General features: G+C 36.9%; 1 protein-coding gene, 1 long non-coding RNA gene and 1 other non-coding gene across 3 annotated transcripts; 2 read left to right on the forward strand and 1 right to left on the reverse strand.

Annotated features, from left to right (window-relative positions):
- The first annotated feature begins 2,914 nt into the window (after positions 1–2,914).
- LOC118482410 lies at positions 2,915–3,021 on the forward strand. The gene has a single exon (XR_004868450.1). It is a non-coding gene; the product is annotated as a small nucleolar RNA R71 (small nucleolar RNA).
- A 3,282-nt stretch (positions 3,022–6,303) lies between these two features.
- Positions 6,304–10,718, reverse strand: LOC110873073 (V-type proton ATPase subunit a3). The gene is made up of 18 exons (XM_022122002.2): positions 10,581–10,718; positions 10,227–10,271; positions 10,024–10,143; positions 9,829–9,936; positions 9,648–9,755; positions 9,368–9,541; positions 9,113–9,250; positions 8,803–8,910; positions 8,592–8,699; positions 8,352–8,500; positions 8,111–8,264; positions 7,856–8,016; positions 7,567–7,773; positions 7,310–7,493; positions 7,156–7,239; positions 6,879–7,075; positions 6,732–6,791; positions 6,304–6,642 (listed from the first exon to the last, which is right to left on the reverse strand). Exons 1-18 carry the CDS (start codon positions 10,716–10,718, stop codon positions 6,438–6,440), a joined length of 2,448 nt encoding a protein of 815 aa, XP_021977694.1. The 3' UTR covers positions 6,304–6,437.
- A 680-nt stretch (positions 10,719–11,398) lies between these two features.
- On the forward strand, positions 11,399–12,382 carry LOC110871202. The gene is made up of 2 exons (XR_002553555.2): positions 11,399–11,579; positions 12,009–12,382. It is a non-coding gene; the product is annotated as an uncharacterized LOC110871202 (long non-coding RNA).
- Positions 12,383–14,077: the final 1,695 nt, after the last annotated feature.

Here is a 14,077-nt window from a genome sequence, read left to right on the forward strand (position 1 = left end):
TTGAAGTATTTCTTCAAACAAGCTTTTGTAGCTTTTGTTTGTTTTTGACTTCATCATCTAGTTTTTTTTTTTTTTTTTTTTTTTTTTTTTTTTTTGATGTCACTTGAAAGGGCAAGTTGACGAAAAACCGAGCTTGTTACTAAAATAAAGGGAAAAAAATGAAAAAGGTTTTTGGTGGGTAAAAATGGTTTTTGGGGTAATGAAATGAAAGGTTTAGGTTCAAAGGGGTTTTCTAGGGGGATTTTGGGTAGGTAAAAAAAATGAAAAATAATGGTTTTGAAAGAAAAATGGTTAGTCCTAATGCCTCCATCATTTACTTACTTGGGTTTAAGTTGGTAAGGACCGGGAATGTATCGTCGTGGCAAGTTCTAGATTTGTAAGGACCGAGCGGCTATTCACACAAGAAACGAAAAATGAGCATTTAATCTAAATATGTGTATTTTTATGCTCAATAAAGGCTCAAAACTCACTTTTGTGGGAATGGGTTTTTAATGTGACCAAGCATATATAATCGAATTTTAAACTAGACTTGTTATGCCGTTTCATAATTTTCTTATGTTGGTTCCTTTTTATCATGACGTATCGGCTGTAAACTTGTAAAAATATAACCTTTTTTAGAACTTGTTCTTCCCAACTTAAGCTAAGACAAGTAAAAAAAAAATTGAAAAAGTTTTTGAAAAAAAATTTGGGGTGTTTAGCGGTTCCAATAGAGTTTTGTGTAAGGCTTGTGTTTAGGATTTTGCAAAATTTCAAGGTTTTAGCATCCCCCCCACACTTAAATTACACATTGTCCTCAATGTGTCCAAAAATAATATTTTTGGTTGATTAGAATGTATAAAAGTATGTTAAAAAGCAAAGATTTTTGTTACTGGCATCCTGGACACGGCCCCGTGTTCACCGGGCACGGCCCCGTGGTCAAGTGCCAGTAACAAAATTTTCAGAATTGAAACAGAAGCCTGGACACGGGGGCGTGTCCGCTGAACACGGCCCGTGTCCAGTTACCTGAACTGGGTGATTTTTCTGCAGGGGCTCAACACGGGGCCGTGTTGGTTGGGCACGGCCCGTGTTGAGCCTTCTGTAATGGAGATTTTTGTCGGGTTGCTCTGTTCTTCGTGCATGGTTCCATTTTTCTCGTTCCCTTTTTCATCCATTACCACCATGAGTGTGTTTTATTCTGCAAAAAATTAAAAGATTAAACTAAACTAAACTAAGGATAGATCCGCGGAATGCCTCCGTGGTGCGCCACGTTTATAAGGGTCCTTGGCTAGACCCGATTTCTGGTTATATCTCTTCTGAGTGGAGTGCCTTGCTTCCCAAGTTACACCGTCGGAGAGCGGCATCCAAGCTTGAATCAATAACCTTCATGTAATTGACTGGGTCGTCGTCCTCTATTTTCTTCCCAACTCCGAACTTCACCTCATCGTCCCCATACCTCAAAGTCAGTGTCCCTTCATTCATGTCTACCACTGCTTGTGCTGTGGCAATGAAGGGTCTCCCTAGGATAAGGGGGACCTCGGTGTCTTCCTCCATGTCGAGTATGACAAAGTCAACGGGATAAACGAATTTGCTTACCCTTACCAAGACATTTTCGATGACACCTTGTGGGAATTTGACTGATCGATCAGCGAGTTGTATGCTTATTTTTGTAGGGCTCGTGGTTCCCAAGCCAAGCCTTTTGAACATTGATGAGGGCATGAGGTTAATGCTAGCCCCTAAGTCGGCCAAGGCATTGCGAACGGGTGATTCCCCTATTGAACATGGAATCGTGAAACTTCCGGGATCGATTTTCTTTTGGGGTAGTTTATTGAGTACGAGGGCAGAGCATTCTTCGCCTAAATTAACTAATTGCAAATTTTCAATTTTCTTTTTATGTGTAAGGAAGTCCCTCATAAATTTAGAGTATTTGGGCATTTGGGTTAGGACTTCGATAAAAGGAATATTGACATGCAATTGTTTTAACAAACTTTCGAATTTTGCGAATTGCTCATTGGTTTTTTGACGAATTAACCTACCGGGGTATGGAACTCGAGGAGCCTTGGTATGTTCTGGTGATGGGGGAGAGTTCTTTTCCTGCAGATGTGTTGGCATTGTTTCTTCCGTTGGTTGAGGTACTTCTGCAGGCCCTACGGTGCGGTTTCGTAGTGTGATGAGGTGAACTTGCGCCTTTGGGTTTGTTTCGGTATTGCTAGGTAATGCGCCTTGCGGTCTCTCGGAAAAATTTTGTGCTAGTTGATTTATTTGTTTTTCTGTGTTTTGAATGCTAGCTTGTTGATTCCTAAAATTAGATTCTAATTGTAGAAATCTTTCCGAGTTTTTCTTATCAGTGTCGGAGACGAGACGAGATATAGTATCTTCGAGCCTTTCTCGTCCACCTTGTTGTTGAGTGAAATTTTGTGACTCATTTCTTGATTGCTGAAAGTTTGTTCGTTGGGTTTGTTGGTTACTACTATTTCCGGTTTCCCTCCAACCAAGGTTTGGGTGGTTTCGCCATCCTTGGTTGTAAGTTCCCGTTGGAGGACCCGACGGCCTAGGTCTATTATCAATGTAGTTTACCATTTCTTGTTGATCGTCCGTTTCTTTCATGCAACTCCAATTTTCATGTGACCCACCACACCCTTCACAAGCCATAACCGAGACTGTTTTTGTCATTTCTAGTTTTTTTATTTTTGAAGAAAGGGCCTCGATTTGGGCTTGTAAAGAGGTGCTTTCGTCGACCTTATGGGCGCCCGGGGCGATAGACTTATTTCCCCGGGGAGTGTGCCATTGAAAATTGGTTTGAGCAATTTCCTCAATTTGATTATATATTTCGTGTGGGCGTCGATTACCTAAAAGTCCCCCGGAGCTAGAATCAAGTGTCTGCCTAGTGTGTGGCAACAATCCATTGTAGAAAGTGGATACTTGTTGCCATATTGCGAGGCCATGATGGGGACACTTGCGTAATAGCTCCTTGAACCTTTCCAATGTTTCATATAAGGATTCCCCGTCCTCTTGTGAGTATGTATTAATTTCAGCCATTAATTTAGCAGTTTTAGAAGGAGGGAAATACTTATATAGAAACTTTTGGGCTAGTTCATCCCAGGTGTTTACCGATCCAGCTGGGAGGGTGTTGAGCCAAGCTTTCGCTCGGTCTTTTAGTGAGAACGGAAACATACGGAGGCGTATGGCGTCGTTTGATGCTCCATTGATCCGAAAGGTATCACATATTTCTAAGAAATTAGTTATATGTAGATGAGGATCCTCGTCCGCAAGCCCGTGGAAGGTTGCGGAGTTTTGGAGCATTTGTATCAAATGCGGTCGGAGCTCGAAGTTATTGGCTTCGACATTTGGAGCATTGATAGCGGCGCCTAGATTACCTACGGTGGGCCGTAGATAATCCATAAGGGTACGTTGGTCCGCCATTGGGGGTGGATCACCCGAAACCTTCTCTTGGTTTTTGGCTTTTAACATTTTTCTGAGAAAGCGTTCGGGTTCTTCTAGCGGTTCTTTTATGTCTTTATTGGAACTGGAGCTCATACACTACGTGAGGATGGTGTCGGGTTCCAAGTCCTGCAATAAAAACAAAAAAGAATGTCGGTCAGAAGGTTCACCACGGCCCCGTGTTGAGCGAACACGGCCCCGTGGTCGGAAATACAGTGATTGTTTTCCAGATCCCAGTTACTGGAAGTTGGACACGGCCCCGTGTTGCACCGGCACGGCCCCGTGGTCAGCCTTCTGTAACTTGAAAAACAAAAACTGCCAGTAACTTTGCTGAGCACGGCCCGTGTCCGACCAGGCACGGCCCCGTGCTGAGCTCTGCAGAAGCTAAAAATCTAAGAAAAAATCCTAAAAAATTAAAGAAAAATAAAAATATGATTAGGCCGTTGATTCCTAACTTTCTTAAAATCCTTGTGTCCCCGGCAACGGCGCCAAAAACTTGATGCGTGTCAGTGTATATATGTTTTTAGATGTATATTTAAGCCCTTTTTACACTTTTAGCCAAGTTTTAAATTTATAAAACACGATATTTACTAACACTAAACACACATATGGGCAAGTGCACCCATCGTGGACGTAGTATAGTGTTGGTAAGATACCGAGGTCGTCCAAGGACACAAGAGCTTTTAATACCGGTTTATCCTCAACGTCTAATCAAATCAAAAAGGTTAGAAAAATGTTTTAAACTAAGAAAGATAAAAACTAACTAAATGCTGAAAATAAAAATAAAATAAAAAACAGATAGACAAGATGAATCACTTGGATCCGACACGTGTATTAGTATAACCTTTGATTATTTTCGCACTTTTGCACTTGTTTAAGAGATTATCTTAGTTATTGTAGTAGGCCCCTCTTTTGAAGGCGACGTTACCCTCAACCCAGTAGTTTGAGTCAGCAAGGATACAATCCTAAAGGGTCGGATTATTGAAAGATAATGAATTAAGTTATTAATGCAAATTATGGTAGGCCCCGCTTTTGGCGGCGACGTTACCCTCGGCTAAGTAGTCTGAGTCAGCAGGGATACAGTCCTAAATAGCCGGGTTATAGTATTAATAGTAGTTAACTTATGAGGGGGTCAAAGAGTTTGGATCCCCGCCATCCAATACCTATGGGCATTGAAGGAGATCCTACTAAATTTGACCCAGGTCCCAAGCAGGACCTCTAAACGCTGAACAAGGGCAAGACCCTTACCAAACCGTTCCCTTAACCCCCGACCAGGTAGCCAACATACCTCCATATAGACCGTGGAGATATGAATGGTGAAAATCTTTTATTTTATATAGACAGTAAAATAATGCCAAGACACCACGGACAAACGATAAGGAAAGATCACCTTCAACATAAGTAACTAGTTATTAAAGTCATTAATACAAAACCAAATAAAAAGTGCAAAAGATTAAAAATAAAAAGTATTATACTAAACACTTGTCTTCACCAAGTGATGTAAGAGACTTAGGCAAACATGGCCTTGATTGTCAAGAACTCTTACGATCAATCTTGGATCCCGAGACGACTCACACACTCTACGATGGACAATGGATGATGGTGGTGGATGATGGTGTTATGGTGGTGGTGGGTGGTGGATGAGGTGTGAGAGAGGTGGTGTGCCAAGGGATGAGAGAGAATGAAGCCAAGCTCCTCTATTTATAGGCTGAACAGAAGGCTGGACACGGCCCCGTGTCCGCTGGACACGGCCCCGTGCCCGCCTGACACTCTCTCTCCTCATTAATTGTAATTGCGAATTACAATTAATGCGCCTGCTGTACTTTCACCACGCCCCCGTGCTCGCTGGACACGGCCCCGTGGTGGGCAATGGAAGCTTCTACTGGTTTGTCTTTTCTGCTGCTTCCTGGGCACGTCCCCGTGTTCGCTGGACACGGGGCGTGTTCAGACTCTGTTTCTTCCTTTTTGCTTTGGAACGTGCCGTTGAGGGTCCGGGCAGTCTACTTTTGTTCCTTTTCTTGTATTTATGGTAGAATTAGTGGTCTTTTTGCTTCTTTTGTGATTTTGAGCTCATTTCATCCTGAAAATACAAAAGGAAGACAAAAACACTCTTTTTCCAACATTAGTACTAAAAAAATGTTAGTTTTATGCCTTAATTGATGTGTTTTATATGTTGCATTTTACACACATCATTGTTGTTGTTGTTGTCGTTGTCGTTGTCGTTGTCGTTGTCGTTGTCGTTGTCGTTGTCGTTGTAGTTGTTGTTGTTGTTGTTGTTGTATGTTAAACGAAAGAGCTTTTAACAATGACTAAGATCTGTTAATCCACGTGTCGGGTTTTTATTGATGTAACTTTTTTTAATTTCTAGAAATTGTTTTTGTATATAACTTTGTTAGTTCAGAATTGTTAAAGCATTCACATTTAATTGTTTATCCATATTCCTACAATTACATAAAAAATCACTATTTTTTCTCTCTCATTTTTAATTAAACAATATTTTTTATACCTTTATTATTACCTTTTTTTTTCTTTTCCATTTACAACCACTTCTAAAAATATTAAAAAAAATCTAAAGGGGTAGGCAGTGTTTTCCATATTTAGTTCCAACACGGACATAGTACTCCCATTTGTGTATACGTATTAGTAATGATGTATCTTATTGTAACCTAGAGGAATGTCTGGTAGTGGTAGTTAATAAGGTCACGAAGTATGAACATGATCATGATTGGACTCTAATTGCTCATGATCTAGATGCTCGCTTTATGTAGTTTCTGTTTGAGTTTTTATCAATCAAACTGGTAACACTAATTAAGTAACTTTGATTTCTGTTGAATGTTATGTTACTTTAACATAAAAACAAATGCATGAAGTTTATTATATTCCAAATGAGCTTGATTTCATGTCAAATGCAAAGAACAATAACATATGAAAACATAATAAGCAAAAACAGCTCATAAACCGGGAACTAGAAATTAATAGGGGTAGGCAGCACTTGAAGGTGGGTTTAAAAGTTGTTTGCATCATTCTTCTTCGTCGCCAATTAAAGCAAACGAGAATGGGTCGAATTTGTAGCCGTCTCCCTCGTAGAACTTGTTCTGGAATTCTACCCAGTGAAGTCTGAGTGCATGTAGGAAAGCACTTAAAGTTTCCATCACTAGCAGTACACCCACCGTTGCAAAAACAAATACGATAGCACCAATTACAAGTATCACCACACTTTCGTATCTGCATTAGAAAACGTTAGTTTATCGAAGACTGAACTTTGATCAAATTGATAGGAAACACAATTGAGTGCAATATGGTAACCAACTTACCCCAAAGCAAGAACTAAAACCTTGTCGTAGAATACTTTGGAAAGCTCCGAATGTGCTAGACTGAAAAAAAAACTTATGTTTAAGTTGTAGTAAAATAATTATTACACAATGTTTGTTATTTCAAGCTACATGAAGTCTGTGATATACCTTAGAGCCCAGAGACGAAGGTAGGAAGCAGTGTTTGATACCGAACCAAGAACAAACTCAATAGTATGGATAAGTTGATGCACCACAACTTCACTAAACTGAAATTCCTCATGCCCGCCATGTGACCCGTCAGCTAACTCTGGTTCAAGATTCTCATCAACCGCGCCAAGTGGTACATACGCTTCCCCTTGGTGTCTCTGAAAATAAAAAAATGTAAGTAATCATTAATAAAATAATCAAAAAATGCAAGATTGTCATCAAGCTTTAGTTGTCATACTTCCTCGTGTTGCTTCTTTAAAAGAAACGGCTTTGGAAACAACATCCATGGTACGGCAATAAGTGCGAGAAATAGCAGGAGTAACTGGCATAAGAGTAAAGCGTTACGATTATGTTTACAGTAACGAAAACGGCTCGAACAGCGTAAAAGAAACCTGCAGATATTTCTGGCCCATAAACATCTGATTGTCGTCTAAATCATCCATGGGACTGAGGAACATGTATATCATTATATGGTATAGATCAGCTTGAGAACCAGTGCACCATTTCACGACGATGAGTAGCGAAAGGTAGCCAAACAAAGAGTTGAGAAATATCATTTGTGGGATAAACTGGTACCTGAAGTTAATTAATCATCTTGATTCAGATTTCCGTAATAAAAGATGAACAAAAGAATTAACATGTTGCTTACCAGATGTCTATATCATTTCGAAAAAACTTGCCATTAAAATAACTCAGAATGATCCCAAGATTCATCTGAGCCATTCCCAATAAGATTGACATTTTCATCTTCATTGAGTTAAGAAACGGTAATTCACTGCGGCTCCCATGCCATACAGGATCCAGACCAAATGGATACGTGTTTCGCACCTTGATCAATCCGATAGTAGTGGCATCACTGCAGCAAAGGTTTTCGGTTAAATATGATTTATATACTTAAAATGTGAAAAACGGGTGGGTTTCAACTTTCAAGTCCATACCTGCAGGAGGAATCTCGGCAGGCATAGGCAGAGGGCCCGAAAAGTTCAAACGGGACAGAAAAGAACTCGTTATAAATAAATCCTGTGTATATTGAGAAAATTGACATCATTATGATAACGTAACGACCACTAAATGCCATTTCCATAATATCTCCTAGTTTCTGTCGTCAACAAAAGAAATTTGTCAATATATCGAAAGTTCAAACACAAAATATATACAAAGCAAACGTAAAAGAACATATATCTCGAAATTACCTGACTGGAGTATGTTTTTTCCCTCAGAATAAGAATTAGTGTTGCGAGAAACAAACATATGCCATGTCCCCAATCCCCAAACATGACAGCAAACAAGAACGGAAAAGTAACAACTGTGTATACACCCGGATTCGCTTCTTGATATTTTGCCACCCTGAAAATACAGAGAGGTAAGCTTTCGTTAAATGGTGATATTTTTATTTGATGGTCACAAGTGTATTAGTGTTACACAAATGCTTACCCATAAGCATTTACAATTTCTTGAAATGCAGACGTAAATTTGTTTGTGCAAAAATAAGTAGGTGGTGCTTCCTTAGAATGCAAAATCTCAAATATGGCCCCTATTTGTGAGTTACTATCAGTCGTTGCTTGCAACAATGTCTTCTGAATCTGAAATATGCAGATACATTTTTTTATCATTGTTTAATCATCTATCTGCCGTAAGTCAATAAAATGTTTTAAAAGAAATTACATAATATACCTGATTTGTTGCAGAAACAGGACACCAGCCTTCTGCCACAAGGCATTTTTTTGTAACATCGTAACTAAGCATATTCAAAGTGTGGTAAATAGATTTCTCTTTCTTGACCTATCGTCAAATAAATAACACAAGTTTAGAAAACGTATTAGTGACTGAACAAAGTTAGCGTAACCATTTAGTATGTAATATGATTTAGACTAGTGAAATTTACCATATTTTTCCATTGTTCATACTGGTCACTAATAGCTTGTACCACACTGCTCCAGTGATGTTGTCCAACATCAATAGTCGTTTTCAGCTCTGATAATTTTCCGGCCACCTATAAGTTGAAAGAACATTTCAAAATGTAAGCAACGGTTATGATCATTTATCAAAATAATTTGCATTATTTGAAAAAGTAAATTAGATTACTTGTTTGTTTCCCCCAATAATTAAGTACATTAGAAACCATATAAATTGTAACACAATTAATTAGAACACAAAGTACATAGTATGTCCAAAGTAACAACATTTAGCAATACCTCTATGATCATCTGATGTTGTTTTCCTATATCATCAGTAAAAGGATAACGGTTTGCTCCGAATGCGTCACATATTTTTAAGACCTTACTTTTCGCCCTTTCTCCAGAATGGAACACTATGAAAACATTTTTCTCCACCTGTAAATCAGCACATACTAATTTCCAGTAACGAAAAGAAACAAAGTATAGATTATTCAAGATAAAACATTCATCTAATCAAATTTCACGAGTGTGGTAAATGAATACGTAGATAACCTTTTGTCCGGACACATGATCAATTACAGGCTCTTCAATTGAATCTTGCTTTAAGAACACATTACCCCTCGTTGCACGAAACAAAATTCTTTCAAAGGCCGTTGATTTATCTCGTGGGACGAGACCACTGACATACCCCAGCTTAACTTGCTTTGACGAGTCGGTTGTCATTTCCTTTAATAACATAAGAAAATGAGAATTAAACCATATATATTTTATTACAAGGTGCAATAAAAAACTCAACACAATAACATGTAACATTTAATAACAAACGAGTTACTTGTTCTAGTAGCAGAGGACTATCAATTGATCCTTCAACACGCCGATGTTCTTGTTCTTTATGCTGAGCCGTAGCATTCTTTTGAGCCGAATTAAAAACCTCACCCATCTGAAAAAGATTAAAAAAACACCATTTATGAACTCGGAAAATATAAACGATTAGTATCGCACCAGCTCATTACCTTCTTCAATACGAGCCTATATTCCAGAAGTTCATTATAAGCATGTTCTAGCTTTTCAGAGTTTGCATTCATCTCTATTAGCTCGGATTCAAGTTCTCCAAGCTTGATCTAACAATTGACCAAAAAGATAAAAATCAAGTAACAACATTACACATTGATGATGATACTTAAATGCATGTTAATCTCTTTATTCACCTCTAGCTCATCTAGAGTAATGACTGAACCATACGATATCTTCGATGCGGAAACACCAGCCTTATACATTTGATCCCGGAAAAAACGTATCTTGCGTTGCATCTCACCACACCTTTTAATCTATTAAACGTAACACATTAAAATCCTAACTCAATATATCGTTATAGCAGTTTAAAATTGGAATGTCGCAACGATGAACACACCTGAGTGGCATATGTTCTCTGAAATGGACTTTTTGCCTTGTTGAGCTATGTAGATAAACGAAAGAAAAAAAAAAACTATAAGAACAAATAGTATCAAGAACAAAAACATATTAATCACATAAAAATTACTGACCTATAGACACTCAATACTAAAGCATATATAGATTAGTCATTAACTTATCTTACAAGCATCAATCAGTTAAAACTTGTACATGATTTGAAAAACGAAAATCTAAAACAAAAACAAAAACAAAAACAAATTCACATTGCTTATAGATCGACATGTACAATGCATGTATAATCGTTAGAATAATATCTTATATATAATAATGAAGCGTATAATAAATATCATACATCTTTAAATTGAAACAAGCCTAGTTCACCGAGATACGAAATGGCTCGATGAGCGGATTCCATGGGAATAATGATCCGAGCTAATTGCATTGGCTGGGATCGGAATAAATCCATCACGGGACCGTCTCCATCCGCCATTTTGCGATCGATTTGTCACTCTCAACTCAAATGGATCGTGATTCTAAGAATGTAATATGATTATGTGTTATTGTTCCGAGTGAAGACGCCAGAGGTTGTAATTTGATCTGAGAGATTAACCTGTGATTGATTAATTAAGTTTGTTATGGAGGGTCGTTAGTTTCTAGTTATGATTTATTATTCACCCAACATTCGTTCCTCATGACATGGGTTCTCACTTGAAAAGCTGCTGTTTAGTGTGCATTTTTATAGCTAATTATATTATATTATATTACTATAAATAACTAAAACTATAATAGTAAAACATAAAGTATAAGAAAATATTTAGAATGTTATTTGTTTATTAAGGTTATGTATAAGATAATATATTGAACTAAGGCCGGCAGGGGCGGATCTACACTTTTTCGAGGGTTACCGGGAACCCGTTTGGTTTATATTTATAGTGTTAATCTATATACAAAATTCAGAAGGAACCCCTTAATATTTTGTAGGGGAACCTTATAAACAAATCTGTAGACTGGTGTAGTGGTAAATGTGCGCGTTTCTTAGTAACAGGTCTCAGGTTCGAAACCATTTAAACCCGTTTCCCCCTTTTTTTTTGCGTTTTTTTCTTTTTTTTTTAATTTAAAAACAAATTAGATCTAGGGTTAAGTTTAGTTATCTCTTCAGTCGCTCCTTTCTTTACCAAAACAAAACGTCAAAACACGCTCCAGCACCACAAGCCACCGTCTTCAATCTTCAGCCTTGAGACAAGGTGCCCTTGTCTCCACTCTTCTTCCAGCCCCGCCACAACCCTCGCCGGACAACAGAGCCACCGTCTTCTCCGCCTCTCTCAGTTTTTTTGGCCGATTTTGATACTTGGTAAGTGGTAACTAAACCCTATATTTTGTAAATTTTACATTATAGTGGAATTGTAAATTGTTAATAGCCACTGTTATAGAATAATGATATGATTATGTGAATGTGATTGTGATTTTGTGAATTTGTGATTGTAATTAAACATGGCACACTCTTGGTTTAACTTACATATGATTTTCTATATCAACGTCATCCTTATAATTCAATAAAGAATTGAAGGTTTCATATAATTTTAACACTATGTTATTTCACAATCTATATCTTTTAAAGGACAACGAGATTGATTTCTCATGACCCACAATCTATATCTTTTTTTTTTTTGGGTAAATTAGCTTTCTAATGCTATAATATTTGTAATCTTTTGAAATTTGAAACTTGTTTTTGATATTTAGGTAAATTTGTAATCTTTTGAAACTTGTGTTTGATATTTAGGTAGTATGCAAAGGGGAATTCCAAGTTTTTTCCAAAGACAACCATCAAATATTGAATCATCATCTTCAAATGGTAAACCATTGAAAATAGATATGGATAATCTTCCATGGGATCCTTCCGAGAGGAAGCCAATTTCATCTTATCACCCTAGTCAAAAAGATGAAATTAGACGGACATATTTTCTTGTATCGTATTTTTATTATGTTATGAACTTTACCCGACCCGAATCGTCGAACCGTTCCGTATTTTTTTTATGTTCGGACACTTAGAAAAGTGAACCCCTTGAAAAAAATTCCTGGATCCGCCACTGACTAAGGGATGCCCCGGGCTACGCTGCGGGTCTTATGTTAGTATCGGATTGGTTTGTTACAGTACGTATACGATATCCGGAGGTGAAATAGTATTCAGCACGTGTTTTACATCGATCAAAAACCATAAAAACAAATTTTGGTACCGGTAAATATTGTTTGGACGAGTAGTTCGCATCTATCATGGTACGCACCCAATATAACTTACGACAAAATAAAGTTTACTGCAAATACAAGTTCGATTTCAACAAAAAGTTATAGATACAATACCGGTTTGTTTCATTACATAAAAGAAGGGAAAATAGTTATATTTGACTTGTTCGATATCGAACAAAACAGTTATCCGAACGTTTATAAAACTTTTATCAAAACTTTTATCAGTTTGTTATTCAAATATTATATGTTTATATTATTTGAATAAAAAAAGAGTATACTACGTCAGTTTATAAAAAAAAAATCGCAAGACAATTTTGAGGACAAGTACGTTTGATTTTATCACTTGTACATTATTAATCACAACTTGGCTTTGAACTATATCAAAAGTAGATAAAAATAAGCATGTCACAACTTCATATTCAAAACTTTATAAATCATTGTATTTTAAAAGTTATAAAAAACAAAATATACTCAAAATAATTGTAATAATAAAAAACCTGCGAATAAATTATAATCTTGCTTCGTGTTATTCTTATATCTTATTGTTTTACATGTATTCATTTTATGATTTATATGTTGATTAAATAAGCAGGATCACAAAATCTTTTTCATGATATGTATTTGCTTGGGTAAAAGTGTATTTATCATGTGACTCAATTTCTTTGCAAGTATGTCATTGATTAAATAATATGGTAAAAAGCAAGAGTTAAAAGAAATTCGTTGCGTTACGGCGAATTTTTTTTATTATTTAGTCTGTATTTACATGTGTTTTGAAATCACTATGAGCGTGTTGCGAACGAAACTGCTGACAAGAATAAAAAGAAAATGTAGAAAAAAACACTAAAAGATAACCGAAAGAAAATCAACCTAAAAAGTTGTATGGTAACGATGTTGTTCGTATGAAACCAGTGGTCAAAGATGAGCAAATTGTTCTGGGTACCGGTACCAAATTAGCCGAAACGAAAGATATTAAGTACCAATTCGGTACTGACTTTTGGCGTTCCTGGTACCGGTTCACTACCTTTTTACCTTCATATACCGGTACCGTAACCGGTATTTTCGGTATCAGTACCGATTCTATATCGGTTGGCACCGAGCTCATCCCTAACCCTGCTCATCCCTAACCCTGAAACTAAAAATAGAAAAAATTAAAGTCGAAGAAAATCAACAAAAAAAGTGGTATGATACCGTTCGTATGGTAACCATGATCAGGGATAAGCAAATGGTACCGGGTAGCAGCACTGAATTCCCGAACCAAAAGATTTCCAATATCAATTCGGCACCAACTTTTGGCGTTTTCTGTATTAGTGCGGGTTTTTACCTTCATGTACTGATACCTAACAGGACCGTAACGGTATTTTCGATACCAGTACTTACTGGTTCGATACCGGTTGACACCAAACTTATCCCAACCACTGATATTAAAAAAAGGATTAAAGTAAAAAAAATAAAGAAAATAACTATTATTATAATATTAAAATAATAAAAGTATTAAAAAAACTATATATTATTATAATATTAAAATCACTATTCATTTTAATTCGTTTAGTAATAATTAATAAAAAAAAAGTTGAAAATCCTTTGGGGAAGGGCTAGAACTTTGAG

This window comes from Helianthus annuus, chromosome 9, assembly GCF_002127325.2.
Source record: "Helianthus annuus cultivar XRQ/B chromosome 9, HanXRQr2.0-SUNRISE, whole genome shotgun sequence".
Lineage (NCBI taxonomy): Eukaryota > Viridiplantae > Streptophyta > Magnoliopsida > Asterales > Asteraceae > Helianthus > Helianthus annuus.

Coding starts and splice junctions, on each gene's coding strand:
- LOC110873073 (XM_022122002.2), bottom strand. CDS start 10,718: ATGGCGGATGGAGACGGTCCCGTGATGGATTTATTCCGATCCCAGCCA. Junction 7,774..7,855: donor TGCCGAGATTCCTCCTGCAG/GTATGGACTTGA, acceptor CCTTTGCTGCAG/TGATGCCACTACTATCGGAT. Junction 7,076..7,155: donor TAAAGAAGCAACACGAGGAA/GTATGACAACTA, acceptor TTTTATTTTCAG/AGACACCAAGGGGAAGCGTA.